We start from the raw sequence: 27,941 nt of genomic DNA, 5'->3' as shown, positions 1-27,941 counted from the left end.
CCTTCCTAGCAGAGAATTTCCAATGCCCTGACACATGGATCGAAATGCATTTTCCTCATCTCTATTTCAATCAAAAAGCCATCTCCCTCATTTCTAAACCTACTAATGGAAGCAGGTTCTTTGTCTATATGACTTTCATCATTTTATACACTGAATTTTACTCTCCCTTATTCCAAGACAACTGCCAAATTACTCGCTCATGTCACCTTGGTGAACGAGGATGTCATCATAATGTTAGAACTGAATTCACTAAAGTGCATTTTGAAAATTAAAGTGAAGATTGGTTCATGTTTTGTGCACCAACTTGGTCACTTAAGAAAGCAGAAGCTTTTTGAGTAGATGTCTCTGGGAGCTGATAGTAGATCAGTTTCCAGCTCTGAACTCACATTGAGGCTGCTTCCATTGCTCTGACAAGTTATTATTATCCTTCCAGTGCCAGCAACCAAGTTAAGTAGCGTGAGTCGTCCCACTGCGGGCCAGTGCCAGGGCAAGTATGATCTGCTGGTGTTCTTCGAGATCTGTGAGTTGGAGGCGACTGGAGAGTAAGTACCATCACCCACTGCAAACATCAGAGGCCAGTTCTTGTTGGCCTCGTTCAGGCAGTAAAAGCCACTTATTGTGTCCGATTTACAAGGATAAATGTTTGATTGAAGTAAATTGCAGAGGAGAGGACACACACATCTCCCTTTTCTTTGTGCAGGTATATTCCTGCTGTGGTGGACCATAGAGGTGGAATGCCTTGTCATGGAACTTTCTTACTGCACCAGGTACTGCTGTATAAACAGTCATGAATGTTTGAACCATTGTGTTCTGTCTGTGTCTGTGATAAGATTACTCTTTTATGCACATCCTTCTTTCAGCAACCCTTCATTTTAGTGAAGAAGGCGTTTGGCATGTTTGCAGGCTGAATTCATATGAGACGTTGTTAAGGCACATATGCCTAGTTCTGGTCACCCAACTATGGGAAAGATATAATCAAGCTGGAAAGGGCACTGAAAAGATTCCCAATAACTGGTGATATTAAATTGTGTGGAAAAGCTGAGGGGAGAGCTAATAGGGGGTTATAAAGTCATGAGAGGCATGCATCAGGTAAATAACCATTGGCTTTTCCCAGGGTAGGGTTTGAGGAAAAACCAGAGGGCATAGAGAGAGGAAAAGTTTAAAAGCGATCTGAGAATTCCTTCTTCACAAGGCAGGCAGTGGGTCTATGGATTGTGCTGTCAGAGAAGTTGGCAGAAATTAGGACAATTGTAATTTTGAAAAGACAATTAAACAAGTTCATTGAGAGGAAGTGTTTCAAACAGTAAGGGGCAAACACAGGGGCACAAGCTTGAGAGAACAACTTGATGGGATAAGTTAGGCCAAAGGGCTTGTCACTGTGCTCTATGACTTTATGAAACTGTCAATTGTGATTAGTAAAGAGTTTGAAGGATATGGGCAAATACTTGCAGTGGGAGGGGAAGTACATGAGGCAGTGTCAAAAAAAAGCAACTTTAGATGGAGGTGGAGAATGTAGGTTCTTGGGAGTCACTATCTCGGAAGATCTTTCCTGGAACCAACACACCAATGGCATCGTGAAGAAAGCCTCTATTTCCTCAGGAGTTTGCGGAGGAACTAGTGGAGTTGGTCAAGTGAACCGGTACAGACTTGAAGGGCTGACATGGCCTGTTTCCGTGCTGTAAATGGTTATTATGGTTATATGGTATGGTAACTTAAATGGGCAACTTGATAAGCATGGAAAACTGAAGGGCCTGGTTTGATGCACTGTGACACCAATAAAGGCTCGTCAAAACATCAGGTCGCTGATGGCCAATAAACCTTGCTTAAGGATCCCCTATTGGTTACTTAACTTTTCAACAGATGCTGCAAGACATAGTCAGTAGTTGAAAATGTACGAGAGCTTCCTTCTGAACCAGGAAATCAGAGGTCAGAGTTGCAGGGGAAGGGGAAGAGAGCAATGAAGGTCAATGGCAGGCTAGAGGCAACAATAAAAGTAGTAGTAGAAGTTGTTCAGAACAGCAGAAGATGTGTGTGAGAGAAATGCAAGTAGCAGGGAACAATAAAATCATAAAATACCAGAAGAGAAAAGCCCTGAATTCGGGCGACATGGTTGGCATAGCAGTTAGTGCAACACTATTACAGCGCCTGTGATCATGGCTGGCATTCGAATCATACGCTTGCGGTAAGGAGTTTGTACATTCTCCTTGTGTCTGCATGGGTTTTCCCTCTGGAGGAATTCTCAGATCGCTTTTAAACCTTTCCTCTCTCTCTGCCCTCCAATCTATGCCCTCTGGTTTTTCCTCAAACCCTACCTTGGGAAAAAGCCAATGGTTTTGCATGAGAGGCAATGGAGATACATGCCTCTCATGACTTTATAACCCCCAATTAGCTCTCCCCTCAGCCTCCTACAGACTAACCAGCTTTTCCACAAAATTTAATATCACCAGTTCTTGGGAATCTTTTCTGTGCCCTTTCCAGTTGATTATATCTTTCCCATAGTTGGGTACCGAGGGTTGAAGTTCATTGGGCGGCACAGGCTTATGGGCCAGAAGGGCCTGTAACTGTGCTGTAGATCTATTTTTTTTAAATGAGATGTTCCACACAAGTCTGGAATAGCTAACTATCGGAAAGTGCCTAATCGACCAGATGCCGCCACATTGTTGTCCAGTCAGAAGATGAGGTCTCACCTCAAAATGTCACCCACTCCTTTTCCTCCACAAATGCCACCCAATTTACATCCAATTAACCTGCAACCCTGTATGTTTCAAATGGTGGGAGGAAACTGAAGCCCCCGGGGAAACCCAGCAGACATGGGGTACAAACTCCTTACAGACAGTGTGGGATTCAAACCTTGGTCCTGATTGCTGGCGCTGTAAAGGTGCTGCACTGACCGCGACGCCAACTTCTTTTTATTTTGCTGCTTGCTCTTCCTTGAGCTTCTTTGTAGTAGTGTGGAGCATTGAAAGGCCTTTGCTAAGTCAGAAGAATTTTGTTCCTGTGTTCCCCTATTTCCTGCTCTAAGATAGTCTGGGGGTAGGAAAAAGTGGTGGTGGTGGGGTGGGAACAAGGCTGGAGTCTGCTGCCAAGGATCATTGGTGGCCTGGAGGTAGTGGGTGTGGTTGGTTGTCAAATGCAGGGTCAAGGATTAAGTGTGTTGCAGGCAAGGGTGGATGGTTGGACAAAGTAGTCAGGGATCTGGCCGTGGTGGGGATGTCAGGTTTCATGGTGTGTGATTGGTAATCAGAGAGCTTGGTTATTGTGTGTTGTGATCAGTAGTTGTGGATCAGTTGTCAGGAGTCAGAATGGCATTGATTGTCAAGGCGAATGGACAGAAAGAAGGCTGGGAGTGTGAGCTGTTGATTGGCATGGAGTGTGATCCGTATTGGGGATTGCCAAGACTGGATATGATCAGCAGTCCAAGGCTGTAAACAATATGAGGATCTTCATGGTCAGGAATGTACCTCAATGGTCAGCTTTTAACAATACGATTTAACAAAATAGCATTAACTGTCATGAAGGTATTTTTGTGATCTGATCTAATAGTGAATGTTTTTTGTGTAAACACAGAAATGCTGGTGGAACTCGCAAGTCTTGCAGTGTCCTTAGGAGGCAAAGATATAGAACTGACAATTTGGTGGAAAGTGCTGAGTTCCTCCAGCATTTCTGTGTCTGCAGACTTTTCTGTGTCACTCGAGTGAATGTTTTTTTTTTTCTGATTTACATTACTTTTTCTAAATCCCCCTGACAATCCATGCAGAATGTGAGGAAAATATGATGGGTGAATCATTTATCTTTATCTTTTATCCTCCCACTCCATTCTCACCTCCCTTCTTTATACACTCACTCTTCAGTCCTGATTTGGAGCCTCTTCTCCTGTTCCTTGACAGGAGGGAAGGATACACCAAGTTTCTCTTCTTCCCTCTTAGCCACGTTTGCCAGATCCCTGTTCTGACATGGTGATCCAATGGTAAATCCATGTGGAGTATACTCATAGTGTCCGCAGACAAAAATACAGGATAACAAAACTGGGTGAACAGTGAGTTGATGCATTGGGGGTAACGAGAGAGAATGACATTCAACAAATTCAGTCTCACAGATTTTTCATGAGAATTGGTCAAGGAGCAGCATAAACTAGTCAGCTGAGTTGCACTGCACAAAGCCACAGAGCTTTGACCTCTGACGGTACATCGAAAAAGTGGCAACGCGGCCAGAGCTGCAGTAACAGCAGTACTGCTGGTATGAATCCGAGAGGGCAGGGAGTGGAGACACAGGGCTGCACTGCAGGACCCTACTTCCCGGTCGGAATGCTTCTGGCTCCGTACGGGCTTTAAACGGCCTGTTCGAGGAGCCGACCTTTTTCTTGAACATCCTGCACCCATGGAAGTCTGTGCCCAAGATAACGGCACGTGTGCTTGGCAGCGGGCCATGAGAGGTTGCAGACTCTGAGGGGGCAGTGGGGTGGAAACTAGTCCGGGAGGTGACTCCCATGGCAGTGGACCAGTGAGGGGCTCAGTTGCTGGGGGATGCAGAGAGGCTGTTTGCGACACAGTCAAAGGATCCAGCCGAGCTGCCTGGGGGTTGCTGGAGACTGACTCATGGTATTGGAACTGGGATTCGAGAGGGTGCTGAGGGAGACAAAGGCCTCATGTTCTGAAGGTTTCTTGATCGTATCAGAGGTTTGGATCTGGAGCTTACATATGAACAGGAGTCTGTGCAGCTGCAGAAATTGGAGGTGAATCCACGGATACTCAGGGTCTCTAAAGGGACTCTCTTTTGCTGCTCTTTCTCTTATTGTTAAGGACGCTCATGGCAACTCTTCACCCTACAGCAGAGAAAAGTTGAAGTGCATCATGTACATTACATTTTAAGTATTATTACATGACAATAAAAAGAACCTTGAACCTTGATATTGAGCTTAGCCATTTGAGCAACGCTATTACAGTGCTACCGACCTGGGTCAGAATCTGCCTCTGTCTATGAGGAGTTTGTATGTTCTTGCCCGTGTCAACGTGGGTTTCCTCTGGGTGCTCCAGTTTCTTTCCACATTCCAAAGACTCATGTTTAGTTGATTAATTGGGCAACGCGAACTCATGGGCCAGTAGGGCCTGTATCTCTAAATCAAATTCCATTTTAAAGAATATTCCAAGTACAGGGGCTATCAATTCCCATGTTTCTAATATGTGGCCTGGAACATGGGAATGTTATCGAGACCAGGTGTTGTGAAGGAAGTTTTCTAGTCCACATTTTTCATCAAATGAGTCATATTTTCAAAGTGCGATTAAATCTTTTAGTGATGGAACTGGAGGGATGAAAGGAAGAGGAGTGGCATTACTCATCAGGGAAAATATCACAGCTGTGGTCAGGCAAGACAGACCAGAAGGCACGTCTACAGAGGACATATGGGTGGAGCTGAGGAACAGGAAAGGTGTAACCACACTCGTGGGGTTGTATTATATATCACCCAATGGTCAGTGAGAATTAGAGGGGGAAATCAGTGTAGAGAGATAGCAGACAGCTGCAAGAAACATAAAGTTGTGATAGTAGGGGATTTTAATTTTCCACATATTGACTGGGATTCCCATACTGTGAAAGGGCTGGATGGCTTGGAGTTTGTCAAATGTGTTCTGGAAAATTTTCTAAATCAATATGTAGAGGTGCAGAGGAACCCTGACTTAAAGTACCTTGATTTAATGCGAATTCAGATATAACACAATGAGTCATTGGGCCCTGGTACAAGGTATGCACCGCTTAACGTCCACGTTCTGTTCTTTGAGTTGGGACATTAAGCAAGCCCATTTTAAAAGATGTAGTACCAGGGATGTGATACAGCAGATGTTTAGAAGTGGCACGTCTAAATGATTAATGTAAGTACAGTTACGTTTATCTTGGTGGGGAATTCATCACACTAATGAAGCAGGGGTCCTGTTGCGAATGGGGGGTGGGGGTTGGTGAGCACTCCTGCAAAATGGGGGAGGGCTGAGTGCTGCCATGAATGGGGGGGTGGAGTTGCTGCCACGATTGATGTATGTATATATTGTACACAGTATTGAAACCCTGATTTAGCACAATCCTGCTTTTATAACGATGCAGTTATTTGGACCTCAATTATCACGTTATAATAGGGTTCCACTGTACCAACTAGAGAGAGTGCAATTCTGGATCTCCTATTAGGGAAGGAGACAGGACAGGCGATAGAAGAATGTCTAGGGAAACATTTTGGGTCCAGGGATCATAATGCCATTAGTTTCAAGTTAATTCTGGAGAAGGATAGATCTGGGCCTCGGGTTGAGATTCTAAATTAGAGAGAGGCCAATTTTGAGGAAATGAGAAAGGATCTAGAAAGTTTTGGGGCAAGGATGTGTCAGGTAAGTGGAGGACCTTCAAATGGGAAATTGTGAGAGTACAGAGTTTGTATGTTCCTGTTAGGATCAAAGGCAAGTTTAGAAGGCATAGGGAACCAGGTTTTTGAAGGATATTGTGGATCTGGTTCAGAAGAAGAAAGAGGTGTATAACAGGTATAGACAACATGGAGGAAATGAGGTGCTTGCGGAGTATGAAAAAAAAACAAGAATTGGGCCCCTGAAGATCAGCGTGGTCGACTTTGTATGGAACCAAAAGAGAAGGGGGAGATCTTAAATGTTTTAATATGTATCAGTATTCACTCAGGAAACCAGCACAGAGTTGTGGCAAGTAAGGAAAACAAGCTGGTGAAGTTGCACAAGACATTAGGGAGGCCAAATTTGTGCAGTTTTGGCTGCCTAACTACAGAGTGCAGAGAAGATTTACTCGGAAGAGGCCAGGACTGGACAAATTGAGTTACAGGGTAAGATTAAACAGGTTAGGACTTTATTCCCTGGAGCAGAGAAGAATGAGGGGAGATTTGATAGAAGTATTTAAAATGAAGAGGGAGATAAGTTTTAATTGCCCACTTTAGTTGCCCATTCAGAGCCAGCTCTTCAGCGCTTGACGTCCTGTTTTGCTGAAACTGCCAAAATGTTTGGCCTGGAAGTCAGCCTGAAGAAAACTGTGGTCCTCCATCAGCCAGCTCCCCACCATGACTACCAGCCCCCCCACATCTCCATCGGGCACACAAAACTCAAAACGGTCAACCAGTTTCGGCTGCACCATTTCATCGGATGCAAGGATCGACAACAAGATAGACAACAGACTCGCCAAGGCAAATAGCGCCTTTGGAAGACTACACAAAAGAGTCTGGAAAAACAACCAACTAAAAAACCTCACAAAGATTAGCGTATACAGAGCCGTTGTCATACCCACACTCCTGTTCGGCTCCGAATCATGGGTCCTCTACCGGCATCACCTACGGCTCCTAGAACGCTTCCACCAGCGTTGTCTCCGCTCCATCCTCAACATTCATTGGAGCGACTTCATCCCTAATATCGAAGTACTCAAGATGACAGAGGCCAACAGCATCGAATCCATGCTGCTGAAGATCCAACTGCACTGGGAAGGTCACGTCTCCAGAATGGAGGTCCATTGTCTTCCCAAGATCGTGTTATATGGCGAGCTCTCCACTGGCCACCGAGACAGAGGTGCACCAAAGAAGAGGTACAAGGACTGCCTAAAGAAATCTCTTGGTGCCTGCCACATTGACCACCGCCAGTGGGTTGTATCGCCTCAAACCGTGCATCTTGGTGCCTCACAGTTCGGCAGGCAGCAACCTTCTTTGAAGAAGACCGCAGAGCCCACCTCACTGACAAAAGACAAAGGAGGAAAAACCCAACACCCAACCCCAACCAACCAATTTTCCCCTGCAACCGCTGCAACCGTGTCTGCCTGTCCCGCATTGGACTTGTCAGCCACAAACGAGCCTGCAGCTGACGTGCACATTACCCCTCCATAAATCTTCGTCCGCGAAGCCAAGCCAAAGAAAATTTAAAATGAGGAGGGAGATAAGTAAATGTAGACAGGCTTTTTCCACTGAGGGTTGATGAAATACAAACTGGAGGACATAGGTTAAGCATGAAAGGAGAAAAGTTTAGGGGGAACATGAGGGGGATCGTCTTCACACAGAGAGTGGTGGGGGTGTGGAACAGAAGAATTTGTACAGGCACATGGATGGAAGAGGTATGGAGGGCTATGAACTGGGTGTAGATCAGTGGGATCTGCGGCACTTTGGTTAGTGGGGTATGGGATTTGAAATCATGGGATTCAGCAGTAGAATTACAAGGAGCTGCTTGATAGGGTCCTTCTGTCTTGTACTGTCTGACAGGCATCACCTGTTTTAAACACATTCAAACTCACCCACCACATGATTCTGAAATCACTGAGGGTCATCGGCCAAATATTAGTCTTGATAAGATCCTTGTTCAAGATAAAGAACATATAATGGACCATTTACATGGTGTGATAGACAAACCAGAATCTGAGATGACACCACAAGAACTTCAAGTTAATTCATTTAAAATGCATCAATATGATGGGAATAACTTACTTGATGCACAAAGAGGAAAGTGATGGCCGAAGACAGCCCATGGGTGAAGAGGAAATTGTGAGTTTAATTGATGATGTTTTAAAAGAGGATGACAAAAATAATGATGGGTCCATTGATTATGGTGAGTTTGCAAAATCACTAGAATAAAGATTTGAAAATAATCATTATGTTTTCAATTTTCTGACTAAGTGGATCTGTGAAACTCACTGTCACATACAGCAGTGGAAGCCAGATCTCTGGGAGTATTTAAACAAGAAATAGACAAGTATCTCATTAGTGAGGGCATCAAGGGATATGGGGAAAAGGCCAGAAACTGGAACTAAGTAGCTAAATGTAGATTTACGGAACAGACTCGATGGGCCTAGTGGCCTCCTTCTGTTCCTTTGTCTTGTGGTCTTGTGATTGTTACAGTTTGAGAGCGAGGGCTTTTCTATCATGGTCACAACATCTTCAAGGTTCATGTATCCTTCTTGCCTTCTGCTAAACCCTTCCAGGACTGTCTCAAACCATGTCAACATATCATTGGAATAAAGTTGCTCAAGCACATAACATGGTGCTTACTTTCTCTTTTGATAGGGAATTCAGAGGAGGATAACGGTTACTATCGTGCATGAGACTGGAACCGACATGCATTGGAAGGAAGTGCGCGAACTGGTTGTGGGTAAGTAGTGATGAAGCAATTGATGCCATTGTCCCCTTACTATGGCCTGCAGACCATTGATGGACAGGAAACCTGAGAAAAATAAAAATGCTGGAGGAACTCAGCAGGTCTCGCAGGAGGTAAAGAAAAAGCAAAAAGCAGGTAGGTGCCTGAATACAAAGGCTTGGGGCAGAGGAGTACAGGCCAATAGTGATAATTGTACATGGATAGGAGGACAGGTTAGGAAAGATGAGAATTGATCAGGGGAAGGGGTTTGACTCTGGGATTGCAGAGCTGGAGGACAGGAGAAAGAGGGATAAGGAAAGAGAGAGAAGAGGGAGGAGCTAACCCGAGATGTCGACGTTAATGCCATCTGGTTTGAGGGTGCCCAGGTGGAATATGAAGTCTTCCTCCAACTTACGTGTGGTCTCAGCTGGACCAGTCACCCGCTAGCACCACCCTCCTCTGCCTGGCAGAACTTGTCCTCACCCTCAACAATTCTTCCTTTAACTCATCCGACTTCCTCCAAATCATGGGTCCCAGCTATGCCTGCCTGTTTGTAGGCTTTGTGGAGCAATCCATGCTACATGCCTACACAGGCAACACCCCTGCCCCCTCTAACTTTTCCTCCAATATATAGACAATGATATCGGGGCTGCCTCCTGCACTAGCGATGAGCTTGTCAATTTCATCCACTTCTCATCCAACTTCCATCCCAACCTCACCTGATCCATCTCCGATAACATTCTCCCCTTCCTGGATCTCTCTGTCTCCATCTTGGGAGTCCAGCTTTCCACTGACATATAAAACCTCCATCTCCCACAACTACCTGGAGTACACTTCCTCACACTCTGCCCCCTGCAAGGAATCCTTCCCCTTCTCTCAATTTCTCCATCTCTGCTGCATCGGTTCCCAAGATGAGGTTTTCTATTCCAGAGCTTCTGAAATGTCTGCCTTCTTCCACAAATGTGGCTTCCCCTCCACCACTATCGACTCAACCCTCACCCGCATATCCTCCATTTCCCGCCCATCTGCCCTGGCCCCCTCTTCCCCAGACGCAACCAACATAGAATCCCCCTTATCCTCACCTACCACCCCACCAACCTCTGCATCCAACGGAATCATCCACCGGATCCCGCCACTAGACACATCTTTCCTTCTCCTCCCATTTCACCTTTCCTCAAGGACCACTCCCTCCTCAATTCTCTCACACACTCATCCCTCCCCACCCATCGCAACCCCGGCACTTTCCCCTGTGCCCACAGGAGGTGCAACACTTTCACCCACACCCCCTCCCTCACCACAGTCTGGCGCCCCAAACAGGGCTTTCATGTGAACCCACACTTGTACATCCAGAGGCCTTATTTACTGCATCTGTTGCTCCTTTGTGGCATTTTCTACATCGGAGAGACTGGTTGCAAACTGGGAGATCGCTTCGCTCAGAACCTCACTCTGTCCACAACCACAGTGACCACTTCAATTCCGGGTCACACTCCTGCCCTCACATGTCTGTCCATGGCCTTATGTACTGTCCCACGCTGACCACCTGCAGATTGGAGGAACAACACTTTATTTTCCGTCTGGGCTCCCTCCAGCCAGATGACAATAACATTGACTTTACTGCTTCCTTTAAACCTGCTTGTCCTTTTATCCCCCTCCTCCCTTTTCCTGTCCTTCCAGTTCTTCCACCCACACAGCCCTACCATTGCCTCCCCCTCATTGCTGCTGTCCCCTCCCTACCATCGCCTCCACCCATCATCTCCTTCCTTTGCCACCCCCCCCTTTTGCTCACATGCTTGCCAGCATTTTCTCATGCTTTGAAGAAGGGCTTAAGATCGAAATGTCGGTTATGTATCTTTGCCTTTGCTACACTGTTTGACCTACTGAGCGTCGCCAGCGTTTTGTGTTTTTACTGTGGTCTCCATCTAGCAGTGCATGAGACAATGTCGGCATGGGAAAGGAGAGGGGAATTGAAATGCATTGCCATTGACAGATTTCTACTGTTGCAGTGGACAAATGAAAGTGCTCAACGAAGCAAATACCCATTTTGTGTCCAGTATCTCCGATGTGAAGGTGATCACAAGGGAAGCACCAGATGCAATAGATGACCTTGCAGATTCAAAGTGAAGTATTGAGTTACTTGGAAGGACAGTTTGAGGGTCCGAATGGTGATGAAGGAGGAGGTGTGGGCGCGAATGTAGCATCTCCTGCAGTCACAGCTGTAGATGCCAAGGGAGCAACTGGTGGGAAGGGAGATTCATGGAGAGTGATAACCGAGAGAGGGCTAAGTTGATGGTAGTAGAGGGGAAGCCACACTTTTTGAGGAAGGGGCACCTCAGATAAGGACGGAGAAGGAGAAACAGCAAGAAAAGAATGGAATCCCTACAGGGGACAGAGTATGAAGAGGTGTAGTCGAGGGAGCTGCGAGAATTGGTGGGCTTGTAGATAATGTCTGTCGGCCTCCAACCTTATTGTTTCATAACCCCACATTGCCTGGTTCTACATCCTACCCAAGATCTACAAACACAGTTGACCTGTTAGACCCATTTTTTCCACACGCACCTGCCCCATCGAACCCATAACGTTTAACCTCAACTCAGTTTTGTCCTTCCTGGTCCAGTCTCACCACCTACATCTGCAGTATTTTACACACCCTTCATCACTTCAGCAACTTCCAGTTCCCTGAACTTGACAACCTCATTTTCACCCTGGGGATCCATTCACTATACACATCCATTCCCACAGCCAAAGGCCTCAAAGCCATTTTTTTCGACAACAGACCCAACCAGTACTCCCTCCACCAGCACCAACCTCCAGCTTGCAGAACTTGCTTTCACCTTCAATAACCTGCTTTGACTCCATGTCAAAGGGGTAGCCATGTGCAGCATGGGTCCCAGCTAGGTCTGCCTTTTGATGACTATGTGGAGCAATCCATGCTACAAGATGATATAGGCAAGGCTCCTCAACCCTTCCTCTGCTTCATTGATGACTACATTGGTGCTGCCTCATGCATCCATGATAAGGTCATTGACTTTATCCACTTTTCTGCCAACTTCCACCCTGACAGTTTTGGGGCCACTATTTTAGAAAGGATGTGATGTTGTTGGAGAGGGTGCAGAGAACGTCTACCAGGATGATTCCCGGAATGCAGGGGCTGGCGTATGGGGAGCATTTGGCAGCTCTAGGATTGTACACGATGGAGTATCAGAGAATTAGAAGGGATCTCATAGGGATTTGCAGGGGACATCTGATGCTCTCCTTCTAGTCTCTTCTGCATCAGAGGGACGGAATACAGAATGGGAAATCGTTTCATTGAGCACCTTTGATTGTCGCCACTGTAGCGTGGATGTCCCAGTGATAACCTACATCCATTCCTGCCCCATTCCCATGCTGGCATCTCTGTCTGTGGTGTCATGCATGCCAGATTGAGACCGCATGCGTATTGGAGGAAGAATACCTCATATTCCATCTAGGCACCCTCCAATCAAATGGCATTAACATCAACTTCTCCAGTTTTCATTTGCCCCATCTCTTTCTTTCTCTATACCTATGCCCCCTGCTCCCCACCCTTTGTCACTCTCTGTTTCCCAATCCTCTGTCCCTGCAATCACAGAACCACCTCCCTCCCTGATCAATTCTCACCTCCTTTCCTGTTCTTCTATCCATGTCCAATAATTGACTGTGCTTTTCCTCTGCCAGGCACCTCCTTGCTATTTGCTCATAATTAGCAAAGGGCTCATTCCTGAAACATTGGTTATATATCTTTCCCTCCAATAGATGCTGCGAGACCTTCTGATTTCCTCCAGCATTTTTTTTTTTTTTGCTTTTACTACAATCACAAGGCCTGAAAACACTCGTGTTTCACAACACCCAGAGAGTAGCAGTTTAGCTAATTGATGCAGATTGAATTCACAAAACCCACAAATAAGGAATGTAAGTTGTATTAAGGAGCATCTTTAACTGCTGGCTCTGAACTTTGCAGAACCATCCTTCAACCAAATTTGGCTTGAAAGATGTAGACATTAGGTTCAGTTTCTAAGAATATTAAATGTGAGCAAATGGAAAACTCTGTTGCCAATGGTACTCAGTTGCCTTTTCAATCAGACATAGAGCTTCACAGAGGATGAACAGAGGGACCTTGGGGTCCAAATCCATACATCCCTCATAGTTGCCATGCAGATTGATAGGATAATTAAAGCATTAATAGGGGATTGAGTTCAAGAATGAAGAGGTCATGTTGCAACTCTACAAATCTCTGGTGAGACCACACTTAGAGCCTTGTGTTCAGTTCTGGTCACATTACAGGAAGGATGTGGACACTATAGAGAGGGTGCAGAGGAGATTTACCAGGATGTTGCCTGGATTGGGAAACAAGTCTTATGAGGCAAGGTTAGTGGAGCTGGGTCTTTTCTCTTTGGAGCATAGAAGGATGAGAGAAGACTTAATAGAGGTCTACAACATTGTGAGAGGCATGGATAAGGGGGACAGCCAACACCTGTTTCCAAGGACAGGATTAGCAAACACCAGAGGACATGTGTGCAAAGTGAAGGGAGGGATGTTTAGGGGAGACATAAGGCGTGAATTTGTTTTACACAGAGAGTTGTGGGTGCCTGAAATGTCTTGCCAGGGATGGTAGTGGAGGCTGAAACATTAGGGGCATTTAAGAGACTCTTGAATAGGCACATGGATGAGAGAAAAATAGAGGGCTATGGGATAAAGAGAGTTTAGTATGTTTTTTTAAGGAATATGTGGGTCAGCACAACATTGAGGGCTGAAAGGCCTGTACTGTGTTGTAGTGTTCTATGTTCACTGCATGGAACTTGTTCATGCTAACCAAGTTATCTTTCTAAATTTGCCTGCATTTGGCCCATATCCATCCATACCTTACTTATCCATGTCCCTATCTAAATGTCTTTTAAACAATGCAGTTGAATTCACCTGTACCAGCTCCACTGGCAGCCCATTCCATGTTCCCACCACTCTCTCTGTGGAAAACATTGCTTCTCTAGATCCCTTTCAAATCTTTCCCCTCACCAGAAATCTATGCTCCCTAGTGTTGCACTCCCCTCATCCGGGAAAAAGACAGCTGTTTACCATATCTATTTACTATTTAGGGGCAGGTTTGTGGAAAGGCTGGTGTATTTTCTAGGGACAGGGCCTCAAGCCTCTGATGCCCAAAGTATGTCATCAGCACTGGCCATTCAGGCAGGCATTAAAGTTATTAAACAAGATGGACGAAGCCTGTCGCAGCATTTGAAGTCATGGTTAGTGCTGCGATTTGGCCAATGCTATTACAGCATAATTGTCAGCGTAGCAGTTAGCGCAATGTTATTACAGCACCAGCAATGCAGGTTTGTATCTGGGGCTGTCTGTAAGGAGTTTGTACATTCTCTCCATGTCTGTGTGGGTTTTTCCTTGGAGCTGCGGTTTCCTCCCACCCTCCAAAATGTATGGGGTTGTAGGTCAATTAAGGTACTTGGGCAAAACAGGCACATGGGCTGGAAGGGCATGTTACTGTGCTGTAGGTCTAAATCTTAAAATAATAAAATAACCCACAAATACATGGACAAATTTTGCATTATGATTTTATTCACAAATTAATGTCATTGATCATTACTTACAGCCTTGGTAATGACCCAGTGGTTTCATTATACATGCAGGGATACACCAATTGCAGTTGGTAATTTGCTTTCCTATCAAACATTCAGTGCAATTTTCTGTCCACAACAGTATTTCCTGGCTGGTCTGTTGACTGGGATTGTTGGGGAAGGATAAATACTGGTTAGTGCACCAGGCAGAAATGCTGTGCAGACCTAACGCAGTACCATAAGATCTTTACTTCCATCTAAGATAGGGATCAGTCCCTTGACATGGCACTTGAAGAAGGGGATTTCCCCTGGTGCAGTAAAAAGCCAACTGCAAAAGGAAGCAGTCGGTCAGGCAGGATCCTCAGAAGGAATGGACAGTTGATGTTTCAGATCAAAACCCTGCTTCAGGATGGAGCAATACACTCTGTGCTGAACTAGATGACATGTCCAAGCCAATGTAGTGACCCATCACTACCTGGTTAAGGATGAAGGGTGCTGCTGCCTTTGGGCTTCTGCTGAGAAACCCAATGGAATGGCTGGCCTTCCAACCTTCAGAGTTTTCACACTTGGTGCAACGTAAAAGCACAAGCCATGAACTCCATGGTAAGGTGAACCCATACAGTAACAGAAGAATTCCACCTCTCAGTTCACATTACGCATTTGGAGGATAAGATGTGCTTTCAGTGCTGATTTCTCAGTAATCGACCATATTTGTCTCTTGCATAGGTCGGATCCGGAACACACCAGAGTCAGATGACTCCATCATCGATCCCAACATCCTGTCTTTGAATATTCTAACAGCTGGTCAAACACTTCCATCCCTGGAGGATCGGTAGGTTGGACACTAAGCATGAAACGAGAGAGTCATTAATGCCGCCAGCATTTAACCCACCGTAAGCTGATATGCAGGTGGCTTCTTTTTTAGATTCCAAGTACTTTTATGTGGCTTTTCCCACCAACACCCCCCTTCTCCACCTGTGCCTCTTTATGATGATGTGCAGGTCACTCTTTTATTGGTTAACCCCAGTTTAGAACTGCCCTATTTAACTCGCCTCACTCCTCTATGAGGTACAGCATGGAGGTAAAGATTCATTGAGCAAAGCATCCTTTTATATGTAAGGCATTTCTCCAACTAAATATAGAAATTGGCTCCCTAAAGAGTGTGTCATGAGATGGTCCCAAATACTGGATAGCCCAGATTCAAGTTCATTCATTATCAACTGAATATACAAATACAACCCAACAAAACCACTTTTCTCTGGAGCACAGAGCACACGTAATACACAGCACATAATAATCCTATATAAACAAAATGATGTAAATTAATAATAATATTTTGGGATGATTTACTTGATTACAGGACACTGCTCATCACTCTCACAGCCTGCAGGGAGAAGCTATTTCCCAGCCTGGCAGTCTTGGTTTTGATGCTCCTGTACCTCTGGTAGTGAGTCAAAGATGATGTGTTGGATGAAAAGGGTCATCAATTATTCTTTGAGCCTCATTGATCAATGCTCCCAGAAAATGTCATCAATAGAGGAATGTAGAACATAAAACATTACAGCACAGTACAGGCCTTTAACTCCATGATGTTGTGCCAACCTATATAAACTGACTCAACAAACTAAACCATCCCCACCTCACACCCATAACCCACTCATTCTCTTGCATATATGTGCCTGCTTAAGAGTCTTTTAAATGTCTCTTATAGTACCATCCTCACTTCCACCCCTGGCAATGCATTACTCTCTTGTAAAATACTTACCCTGACATCTCTCTGAACTTTCCTCCACTCGCATTGTACAGATGTCCTCTAGTGTTTGCTAGGTGCTGGCTGTCCACCATGTCTAGGCCTATCATAATCATTTAAGTCACCCTTCTTCACTCCAAAGAGAAAAGCACCAACTTCTGTTAACCTTGCCTCATAAGGCAAGCCTTATAAGCATCCTGGTAAGCCTCCTCTGTACTATCTCCATTGTTCCCTCATCCTGCCAGTAATGAGGCGACCAGAACTGAACACAATATTCCAAGAGTGGTCTCACCAGAGACTTATAGAGCTGCAACATTGCCTCACAACTGTTGAATTAAATCCTCCGACTAATGAAGGCCAGCATACTATAAGCCTTCCTAACTACCCTATCAACCTGCACAGCAACCTTGAGAGATCTATAGATATGGACCTCAAGATCCCTTTATTCATTTTCACTGTGAAGTATTCTGCTATTAACTGTGTACTCCGTTTTCAAATTTGACCTTCCAAAATGCATCACTTCACACTTATCTGGTTGAACTCCATCTGTCACTTTTCTGCTCAACTTTACATCCCTACATCTTGATGTAACCTAAAAACATTCTACATTATCCACACGGGATACTCCAATGATTTCTTGGCCATTTTGATGATTCTCTGTATTGACTGCCAGTCTGATGCTTTGCAGCTAATGGACCACACAATAATGCAGTCCGACAGGACACTCTCATGGGCAAATTTGCTCTGCATGTTCCAGCTATGTGACACTTAGAGAGTGGCTGAATCTCCATCCATTTTACATCACCCATTTCTTCCAGCTCACATTCTTTACTTATAGAGAACAAAACTCTATCAACCATTTCCCATCAAACATTCCCACATCAAGAATTATATATAAAGAAAAGCTTTGGATCAAACCTGTGCTCTTTCTGACCTGAGAGTGATGGAACAAGAATTCTGATGCCAACTAATGGCAAGTACTTTGGTCGAATTAATTCTCCTTTCAAGGAGAATTCTGTAAAAAAAATCCATTTTACTTAATACTTAAATTGATTGATACCATCAATCCATTTTTTAATCTAAACCCTTTGAGTCATTTCTTTGTGAGTTGATTGCAGTTTAGAAGATGACCAGATGGTTGATTGGCATTCAGTGTTCCTTTTGCAGAACCGGATTGTGTTTTATGTCCCTTGATGATTTGTTTCACCCTTGGAGGCTACATTTTCACCTGTACCATTTTTACCACCATCGTAGATGAAAATCCAAGCACACAGATCTCTGGAAAGCAAATCATGCACCAATCAACATCTCTCCCTGTATTGTCTCAAAGTATTCTAAAATCTGATGGGATAACAATCGTCATTGCTGAATGTGGACCATCAGGTTACAGATTAAAATTGCTGGAAACACCAGATCAGGCAGCATCTGTGGAAAGAGAACCAGTTACAGTTTCAGGTTGAAAGCCAATCATCAGTACTGAGGAAGGCCTCCCACCTCTTCTTCAGCATTTATGAAGAGTCTTTGAACTGAAACGTTAATTTTATTTCTCTCTACAAATGCTTTCTGACCTGATGTGTTTTTTCAGTGTTTTCTGTTTTTATTTGAAATGTACTTCATCTGAAGTTTTTTATTTCCATCGTGTGCCCAGATCGCTGACGTTATAAAGGCATTGCACTAACCGCTATGCCTACCGTGCCTTAGCGTGGTTAGTGTAGGGCAGCATGGTTAGCATAGCAGTTTACGCAACGCTGTTACAGCACCAGACATTGGGACCGGGGTTCAAATCCCGCGCTGTCTGCAAGGAGTTTGTACGTTCTCCCCGTGTCTGCGTGGGTTTTCCCCAGGGGGGGGTTTCAGTTTCTTCCCACCCTCAAAAAACATATCAGGAGTTGTAGGTCAGTTGGGTGTAATTGGATGACACAGGCTCATAGGCCAAAAGGGCCTGTTACCATGTTGTATGTCTAAATTAAAATTAAATATATATATATATATATATATATATATATACACCTCACTGACAAAAGGCAAAGGAGGAAAAACCCAACACCCAACCCCAACCAACCAATTTTCCCCTGCAACCGCTGCAATCGTGTCTGCCTGTCCCGCATCGGACTTGTCAGCCACAAACGAGCCTGCAGCTGACGTGGACTTTTTACCCCCTCCATAAATCTTCGTCCGCGAAGCCAAGCCAAAGAAAGATATATATATATATATATATATATATATGAGAGAATATTTGTATTTCATATATAAATATGTATATGAAAGAATATTAATCCATCATATCATCTAAATCAAGTAAAACTGATAGACTTTGCAGAATGAGTTATTTAAAAAGGGTCCAATGTTTCTAAAATTTGTCTAATTTGTTGGATTATCATTAAACCTTATTGGAATTGGAGTTGTGAGTCATGTTTTCAAATTCCTGCAACACAGCTGGGAAATTTAAATCTGAAGAGTTAAACAAAGTTAAAAAGAAAACTAGAATCAGCAATATTGACCCAATTGTTTTAGAAACCCCACCCAGTTCACTGACATCCTTCAGAGATCTGCCATCCTTACACAGTATAACTTAATCTGACTCCGGACCCGACTCCTCAGTTAACTGGTATTGAGTGAAACCGCTGGCTTTGCCAGTGATGCAAAAATCTAACTAGGAATATTAAATAATGGGCTTGGCTTTCGGGAATGGGGCCAACTCCTGCTCCCATCTTGTATGTGGATATGTGGATAAAGTAATACACAACACTGCGCCAGCAATCTGGGTTCGAATCCAGCACTGTCTGTACATTCTCCCTGTGACCATGTGGGTTTCCTCCGAATGCTCCAATTTCCTCCCATTTTACCCCTCCATAAATCTTCGTCCACGAAGCCAGCCAAAGACGAAGACATTGTTGGTAGGGTGAATGGTAACATTGGTACATTTGGGTGGGGAGTGCCTTCTACCATGTTGTCTCTCTAAACTTATAAATTTAGAATGTTCGTCCCTGCTGAAGCTATTTCTATTTGGATAAAGAGGTCTAGCTCCGATCTTAATCATTTATAACTTGGCCCCTAAGATTTGAATTGTCCATTCCACAGCCTGAGGGGAGATGTGGGAAACAACACCTCCTTTTAAAGCATTAATTAGAGACAGAGAGAACACACTGCTTGGGTGGTAGGGTCATTAATGGTACTAATTGTTCCATTACAATACAGTTTTACAATGGCACTCTTGTTATTTTCTCTTTATCACTTAACATGTTTAAGAATATTAAACAGTGAGTGATGCTGTTTGAGAATATGGAAATGTTATGGTGTCATTATGCCCTCATTTTAGAAGGATTATGGAAGGCTGATGTGTTGTGCATAATTGACAAACAACCCACAGTTTAAGGGAGATCTTAATAGGTCCTCATATTTAGGCCAAAAATAAAAATGGCAGAACCTGCAACACGATGAAAATGGAACAAGATGAAGAGTTTGAGAAACAGTGGGTCACACACTGACCTTTCGTAGCCTGGACTGGGTGTACAGTGGGACACACACTGACCTTTCACACCCTGGGACTGGGTGGGACAGTGGGTCACACAGAAGAGTCTTATGTAAAATGTATAGATGGAGTAAATAACAACAGTCTTTATCTACTGAGGTTACTTGAGACAAAAACTAAAGGACATGCGTTTAGGGTGAAAGTGGAAATGTTTAAATGGATTAAGTGAAACTTCTACACACTGAGAGTGTGGATCGAGCTTCCAGCTGAAGTCATGAATGTGGGCTCTATTTTGATTTCTAAGAAAAATTTGGATAGGTCTGTGGATGGAAGGGTATGGAGAGTGTAATGGACTAGATGCAGGTCAATGGGGCAAGGTAGAATAATGGTTTGGCACTGACTAAGGGTCTGTTTCTATGCTATAGGGTTCTGTGGATGGTATAGTTTATTTACAACAGTAATTAGTTAAAAGGATTTTTGGTGGGTTTTTGACTGAATCATCTGCTTAGTTGAATTGAAGTTTCTATTTAATGGGTTCACAGGAATCTTCTTCAGAGAGTAAACCTGGCTGATTTGATACCTGCCAGTCTGGTGAGGGAAAAATGAAGCTATAGGTACCATTGAGGGAACGGGGAGGAGGGAGCAACAAAGTGATTGTGAGACAGAACGGTTTGATGTCTGCGGACCAGATTGTGCTCACCGGGGTGAGATGGTAGGGAGAATTTTTAATTTAAAAAAAAATGTAGATGTACACCACGGTAACAGGCCATTTCAATAGACAATAGGAGCTGGAGTAGGCCCTTCAGCCCATCGAGCCAGCACCGCCATTTTACAGATCATGGCTGATCACTACTATCAGTACCCCTTTCCAGCCTTATTTTGGCCCAAATGTCTGTGCTGCCTAATTTACATCCAATTAACCTACAATCCCCGGTACGTTTCAAATGGTGGGAGGAAACCGGAGCACCCAGGGAAAGGACACACAGACACGGGGATTCGCGGGATTCGAACCCTAGTCCTGATAACTAAAGGTGTTGTGCTCCTCGCTAAGCTAATCCTGCCACTGCAGCTGGTATGTTGTGTTGTGGGAGAAAATCATCTTTCCTTGGGAAGTGCTCATGGTGACTCAGGAGTCGTTGAGGTTGATGGGAAACATCTCTGTTGCTCATAACACACTCTCAAAACATTTAACTTTCCTCTTCATCCTTCTCAAAATGGTTACCTGCTGGAAAAGGTTCAGGAAACTTGTGTGGGGGTAAAATAGTTAAAATGAAAAATCACAACACAACATCTCCGACTGCTTTTATTTTTCTCCTCTGGAAGTGAACAGATTCAAGAAGACCATAGAAGCAGAAATAGGCCATTCAGCCCATTGAGTTCCTCTGCCATTGAATCATGAACTGATCCATTTTCCCACTTCGCCAAAGTGCATGGCAACATTGAATTTTATTTGCCACTTCTCTGCCCATTCTCCAAATCCATCTGTCCATCTGCAGCCTTCATATTTCCTCAACACTACCCGCTCCTCCACCAGCCTTAAAATAATTTGCAAACTTGGCTACAAAGCCATTCATTTCACAATCAAAATCATTAATATGCAACATAAAATTAACAATCGACCAGAATATGATCCCTGTATTTCATCTCCCTATTTCCTGCACATCAACTCTATCTACACTAGTATGTTTTCTGTTATATACAGGCTCTTATCATGTGTGGCACCTTGTCTAACACCTTCTGACTTTCCAGCTACATTACATCCATTGCATCTCCCCTGTCCATCCTGCTTGTCACTTCAAAGAATTCCAATCGGTTTGTCAAGCAATATTTTCCCTTCAGGAATCAACTTCAACATCTTCCCAACCACTGACCAGTCTATAATTTCCTTTCTGCTTCCTCATTCCCTTCTTGAATAATGGAATGACATTTGCAATTTTCCAGTCCTCCAGGACCAGGCCAGAATTTATTGATTCCTGAAATATCATTGCCAATGCCCTCATAATCTCGACAATTATTGCACTTTCCTTCAGAACTCGAGGGTTCAATCCATCTGATTCAGGATATTTATCTTCCCTGAGATTATTCAGCTTTCTGAGTACCTTCTCCCTTCCCAGATACCCTTCGACATCCAGCCCACTGCTAGTGTCTTCCACAGTGAAGACAGATGCAAATTGCTCGTTTAGTTCCTCTGCCATCTCCTTGTCTCCCATTATTATTTCAAGTATCATTTTCTAGTGGACCTATATCTACCTCAACTCTCTTTTACTCTTTATATACTTGAAGAATCCTTTGTATCCTCTTCGATATTATTTGCTAGCCTACTTTCATATTTTATCTTTTCCCTCCTTATGAATTTTTAGTTACCTTCCGCAAGTTTTTTAAATCTTTGTAGCACAACTGATTGCACTCGGAGACAAGTGAGGAGTACAAACATGCTTTTAATAGCTTGCAATCAATAGCCGGTAGGTACAACAGTCCTCAGGTGAATCTGAGGTAAGGTGGGAAAACCTTGGGGTAGTGAAGTAGGAGCCAGTCATCTGAACTACACACAGTCAGTGAATTCCAGTTCACTGCATTCACCCCTTCCTTCAAAAGAAAAACAGAGACCATACATTAAAATAACTAATGCCTTACAAATATTTACAAGTTGAGTCTGTCAGGAGGTCTAGTTATTCTGGTTGAGCACCTCAGTACTGGAGGACTTTGGCTTTTTGGCCTTCCTGAACTTCATGAGACCCCGCCCCCCCCCCCCCTCCCCCCCCTCATGGTACAGGTTACTGGGTCTCGAGGGCTCCGCCTCTGGTCGGGGAGTGGATAGACCCACTTCCTGAGCAGAGTCGTCCGGATCCCTGGGTGGGGTACTTGGTGGTTCCTGGCTCATTTGAGGCGTCGGATCCTCAGTTCTGGCAGGTGCCAGGTCCCTGATCGAGACAGTGACCTCTTTGCCATCAGGGTATGCATGCAACAGTTACACATTCTCGATCAGGGAGTCTTTCTTGCTCCTCCTCATAAGCTTTCTCAGCAGGACTGGCCCTAGTGCCATTACCCAAGCTGGGAGAATGGTCCCAGATGTAGATTTCTTCTAGAAAGTGAACATGAGCTCATGAGGAGTTGAGTTGGTCATAGTGCAGAGAAGCAACCTTTTGGAGTGAAGCGTCATGGGTAGGACTTCTTTACAGCGTGAATCTGGAAGGCCTTTGGATCAGAGAGCCAATTTTGCAGCCTTCCACACCGTCGCATTTCCTTCTCAACTTGTCCGTTCCCCCGAAGATTGTAGCTAATCGAGCAGGTACTGGTGTATAGCTTCGCTCATAAATGATGAGTCTCCGTCACTGTGGATATAGTTGGGAAACCCGAACAGGGCGAAAATAGAGTGCAAGTCCCTGATGACCATGGTGGTGATCATGTCTGAGTAGGGGATGGCAAACGGAAAATGCGAATACTCATCGATGACATTGAGAAAGTGCATATTTCTGTTAGTGGAAGGGAGGGGACCTTTGAAATCGACACTGAGTTGTTCGAATGGGTGGGATGCCTTTATCAGGTGCATTTTGTTTGGGCAGTAGAAGTGCATTTTGCACTCAGCACAGACCTGGCAGGACCTGGTCATTTCTCTGATATCCTCAATGGAGTAGGGCAGGTTGCATGGCTTGATGAAATGAGCCAAGCGAATGATGCCTAGGTGGCAAAGCTCATCGTGCAGGAACATCGTGTAGGGACACAGCTTCCTCATGACAGGGCATCTGGAGGCTCATTGAGAGAATCTGGCCCGTATATAATAATTATAGGTAGAGATTTTGATCCTCCACCTCGCCATCTTGTCATACTTTATTTTTCCCCATTTTGCATTATTAAACATGAATGCCACCAATCGCTGGTCAGTGAGCAGTGTAAATTTTCTGCTGGCCAGGTAATGCCTTCAGTGCCTGATGGCCTCTACAATGGCTTGGGCCTCTTTCTCCACAGATAGGTTCCAAAGGTTGTGGCCTTGTAAGGTGTAGGGGGGAAAAAAGGCAACCAGCCTGCCTGCCTGTTTAGGGGTAGTGGCCAGAGCTACATCAGAGGCATCGCTCTCCACCTGGAAAGGTGCATTCTCGTCCACCCCATGCTTGTTGGCCTTTGCAATGTAGCTCCAAATGTAGTTGGAAGCTGCCTGGCTTTGGCTGATGATGGTAAGGAAGTGGATTTTAAGAGGGGGCAGACCTTATCCACAAAGTGAGGGACCCACGGACCGTAGTAAGAAAAAAAGCCAAGACACCTCCTTAAAGTCTCCAGTTTGAGGGATCGGGTGATCTAACAGTGGGGACATTCGATTGGGGTCAGGACCAAGGACACCATCCTCCACCACATAGCCCAGAATAGCCAGATGTTTAGTCTGGAACACGCGCTTACTGGAGTTGTACATGAGATTCAGGGCCTTGGCCGTGTGGAGACATTTCTGGAGGTTGCTGTTGTGGTCTTCCAGAGAGGGTCCACAAATGGTGAGGTTGGCAAGATAAGGGAAGGTAGCCTTTAATCCTTATTTGTCGACCATTTTGTCCTTCTGTCTCTGGAAGACCGAGACCCCATTTGTGATACCAAATGGGACCTTTCAGAACTGATAAAGATGTCCGTCTACCTCAAACACTGTAGGGGTGGCCCTTTGAATGGATTGGTAACTGGTGGTATGCAGCTTTCAGGTCAGTGGTCGAATAGACCCAATACTGTGCAATTTTGTTAACCATGTCTGAAATTCAAGGGAGGGGGTATGGGTCCAGGAAAGTGAAACGATTAATTGTTTGGCTAGAGTCAATCACTAGCCTGGACTTTTCTCCCCCTTTCACGACTACCACCTGGGCATTCCATGGGCTGTTGCTGGGCCCAATTATCTTTTTAAGCAGCAGCTGTGTCTCAGCTCTAATAAATTCCCAATCCCTTGCCCTGTATTGCCTGCTCTTCATAGCTATTGGTTTGCAATCGGGAGCCACGTTCAGAGACAGTTGGGGGGGGAATCAAAATTTAGGGTGAAAAGACCACATGTGGCATTCTAAACAGTGATTGGAGGGAGTGGGCCTGAGTACTCAATGGTCACGCTTTTAAGGTGACACAGGAAGTCCAGGTCCAGCAACACAGGAGCACACAAATCCTTCAGCATACATAATCGGAACTTACAAAATTGCCCCCCTTTTACAGTTACATGAACTATACAATACACCTGGATCAGTGCAGAGTGCGAGTGCGATGCTAGGTAAATACGATAGTCCATCGGGTACACTTTTAAATTATACTACAGTGGAGCCAGTGTCTACCAAGCAATCAGTCAAGTGTCCATTTACCCTCACCTCCATCATCGAGTTATTCAATTGGTGAGGGATTGCCTGATCCAGGATGACTGAGGCCCCGCTGCTCCCCATGCTGATGTCGGTTCTCTCCTCTTGGCTCATGGGCAGACAGGATGGCATTGACCATGAGGTGTGGCAAGATGGCCACTGTTACTTCCCACGATGCTTTACTTCCAGTAGCAGGTCTCACCATGAGGTGCAACAGTGAGCAGCACAGAAAGGCTGAGGCCAGCACTTCAGGACTCGGGCATGGGTCGAACGATGATTCTGGGGTTGCACATGCGGTCGCCAACTTTGGGTTCCCCTTAACCCTGCCGACCTTCACCCAGTGCCCTCGCTTACCGTATCCTGAGCACATGGCGTCCTTCACGGGGCATCAGGTGCAGGGGTGCTGTGCCTGTCCACATTGTAGCATATCTAGTTGCATGTGGCCGCAGCAGACGGCGCTGGGGCTGCAGGGGTCACCGGTGCCCCAATGACCTGGTCTTCCGAAAATACACCACTTTCACCTGTGAGGTCGTCAGCTCCTAGCTGGTCCTGTTCACCAGCTCCAGGGTGCTGGCCAAGTTTTTCCTTCCCAACTCCAACAGTCACTGCCTCACGTACCTCACCCTCATTCCTGCCACGAGAGTGTCCTGGATTTGTTCCTCCTCTCTCACCTGGGCCGTGGCCACTTTGTAGTGGAATTTTCTAGTCATAGCCCACAGTTCAAGGACATAATCATCCAGCGATTGACCCGGACGTTGCCGACGTTGAGAGAGTCGGTGCCTCACCAGCATATCGTTCTGAGGCCTCATGTAATGGGTCTTCAAGCCTACTATAGCCGACTCCTAAATAGCACAGTCTCTGATAACAGCAAACCCCTTGGGGCCAACTCGAGAGATAAGTGCAGATCTCCAGAGACCATTCAAGTTGAAGACGTCTTGCATGGCTGTCAGGTAGGACTGGAAGCACTTCAGCCAATCGCCAAATTCCTCTGAGGCTTGTGGGGGATGGAGGGTTGACCTGGAGCATGCCTGGCTTCAACAGGGCTTCCATCCTGCTTCAAAGTTAAGCTCTTATAATTGTAATGTGACTGATTGCACCCAGAGACAAGTGAGGAGTACAAACACACTTTAATAGCTTACAATCAATGGCCAGTAGACACAATAGTCCTCAGGTGAATCTGAGGTAAGGTGAGAAAACCAGGGGTAGGTAAGAGTGGAGCCAAGGCAGGAGCCAGCCATCAGAACAATACACACAGTGAATTCCAGTTCACTTCAATCTTCCCAATCCTTTATCTTCCCACTAATTTTTCCTTCCTTGTACCCCCCCTTACCCCTCTTTTGCTTTTACGTTAGCCTTGACTTCCCTTGTCAGCCACAAGTTGTGACATTTTTCCAGTTGATTATTTCCTCTTTTTTTGGTCTGTATTTATCCTGAACCTTCCCCATTTCTTGCAGAAACTCCATCCATTGTTACTCTGCCATCATCCCATCTAGTGTCCCCTTCCAATCTACTTTGGCCAGTTCTTCTCTAATGCCACTCTAATCCCCTTTACTGCACTGAAATACAAACACGTCTGACCTTCGTTTCTCCTTGTTAAACATCAAATTGTACTCAGTCATATTGTCATCTCTGCCCCTGAATGATTCCTTTCCTCTGAACTCTACAATCACTTCTGGTGCTTTACACAACACCCAGCCCAGTGCAGCCGATCCCCATCAACACCCTACTCTAAAAAGCAAACTCATAAGTTTTCTAAAAAATCTTTCAGGAGATCCAGTCCCAACCTGGTTTTCCCAATCTACTTGCATGTTAAAATCCACCATAACATTAACCTTCTGACACACGTTTTCTATTTGCTCTTGTAATTTATTGTCCACATCCCGTCTACTGTTTGGAGAACTGCAAATACCTGCCAACAGTGTCCTTTTACCCTCGCCATTTCTTAACTCAACCCACAATGAATCTATATCTTCTGATCCTATGTCACCTCTTTCTATTGACTTATTGTTGTTCCTTACCAAACATGCAGCCCCCTCGGTTTACCTGCCTCTCGATTTACTGCACATCCTTGGACATTTAGCTCCCAATTACATCCATCGTTTAGCCAAGACTCTGTGATGGCAACAACATCATACCTGCCAATCTGAATCTGTGCTATAAATGGTTTCCTATTTTTTAACTGTTTACTTCTCATCTGTGTTCAACTTGTCTATTCTTGTTTATAAAACTCACAATCCCTATCCTAACCCTGGGATTTGTTCTCGAGGAGAATTATGTTCAGGAAATCAGAGATGAGCAAATGATGCTCCTGTTACTAATTTAATCTGCAGGTTTATGGTCATTGACATGCAACCTCTCTAACATCGCATAATTCGCTAAAGAGTTAATGCATAGACAGAAAATGAACAGTGTGTTTGAAGATATATGTGAGTATTAATGAACATGAATGATGTGTGTGCACAGGAGGACTTGTACCTGGGAGAATGTTAGAGAAGTTGAGAGGGTGACACGGTTAGCGTGCCCATTAGCGCAGTGCTATTACAGTGCCAGCGATTCGGGATCGAATCCAGCACCAACATGGTGCTCCAATAAGGAGTTTGTACGTTTTCCCTGTGTCTGCATGGGTTTCTTCTCACCGTTCAAAACATACTGGGGTTGTAGATCAATTGGGTTTAATTGGGCTCGTGGGATGAAAGGGACTTTTACTGTGCTGTAGGCTTAAATTTT

The 27,941-nt window shown here is 44.8% G+C and overlaps 2 protein-coding genes and 1 long non-coding RNA gene across 5 annotated transcripts in view; 2 read left to right on the top strand and 1 right to left on the bottom strand.

Moving 5' to 3' along the window:
* Positions 1-27,941, top strand: part of kif1aa (kinesin family member 1Aa) — a 381,215-nt gene that overhangs the window by 297,257 nt on the left and 56,017 nt on the right. For all 3 annotated transcript variants that reach the window (XM_069899341.1, XM_069899340.1, XM_069899343.1), the window contains 4 exons: positions 434-542; positions 701-767; positions 9,032-9,116; positions 15,410-15,515. In XM_069899341.1, the coding sequence (XP_069755442.1) occupies positions 434-542; positions 701-767; positions 9,032-9,116; positions 15,410-15,515 (367 nt within the window). The remainder of the gene's footprint in view (positions 1-433; positions 543-700; positions 768-9,031; positions 9,117-15,409; positions 15,516-27,941) is intronic.
* On the top strand, positions 8,266-8,602 carry LOC138742963 (multiple coagulation factor deficiency protein 2 homolog). The gene is given in 2 exon segments (XM_069897836.1): positions 8,266-8,459; positions 8,461-8,602. Coding segments are annotated over 2 exon segments (252 nt in total). The 5' UTR covers positions 8,266-8,349.
* LOC138743712 (uncharacterized) overlaps positions 14,743-27,941 on the bottom strand; it is a 30,129-nt gene continuing 16,930 nt past the window's right edge. The window contains exons 2-3 of the long non-coding RNA XR_011345029.1: positions 17,352-17,711; positions 14,743-15,527 (exon numbers count right to left, since the gene is read on the bottom strand). This is a non-coding gene — a long non-coding RNA (uncharacterized lncRNA). The remainder of the gene's footprint in view (positions 15,528-17,351; positions 17,712-27,941) is intronic.

Source organism: Narcine bancroftii, chromosome 9 (genome assembly GCF_036971445.1).
Source record: "Narcine bancroftii isolate sNarBan1 chromosome 9, sNarBan1.hap1, whole genome shotgun sequence".
Lineage (NCBI taxonomy): Eukaryota > Metazoa > Chordata > Chondrichthyes > Torpediniformes > Narcinidae > Narcine > Narcine bancroftii.
Note: the sequence above shows the minus strand (reverse complement) of the source record. Positions and strands in the feature narration are given on the sequence as shown.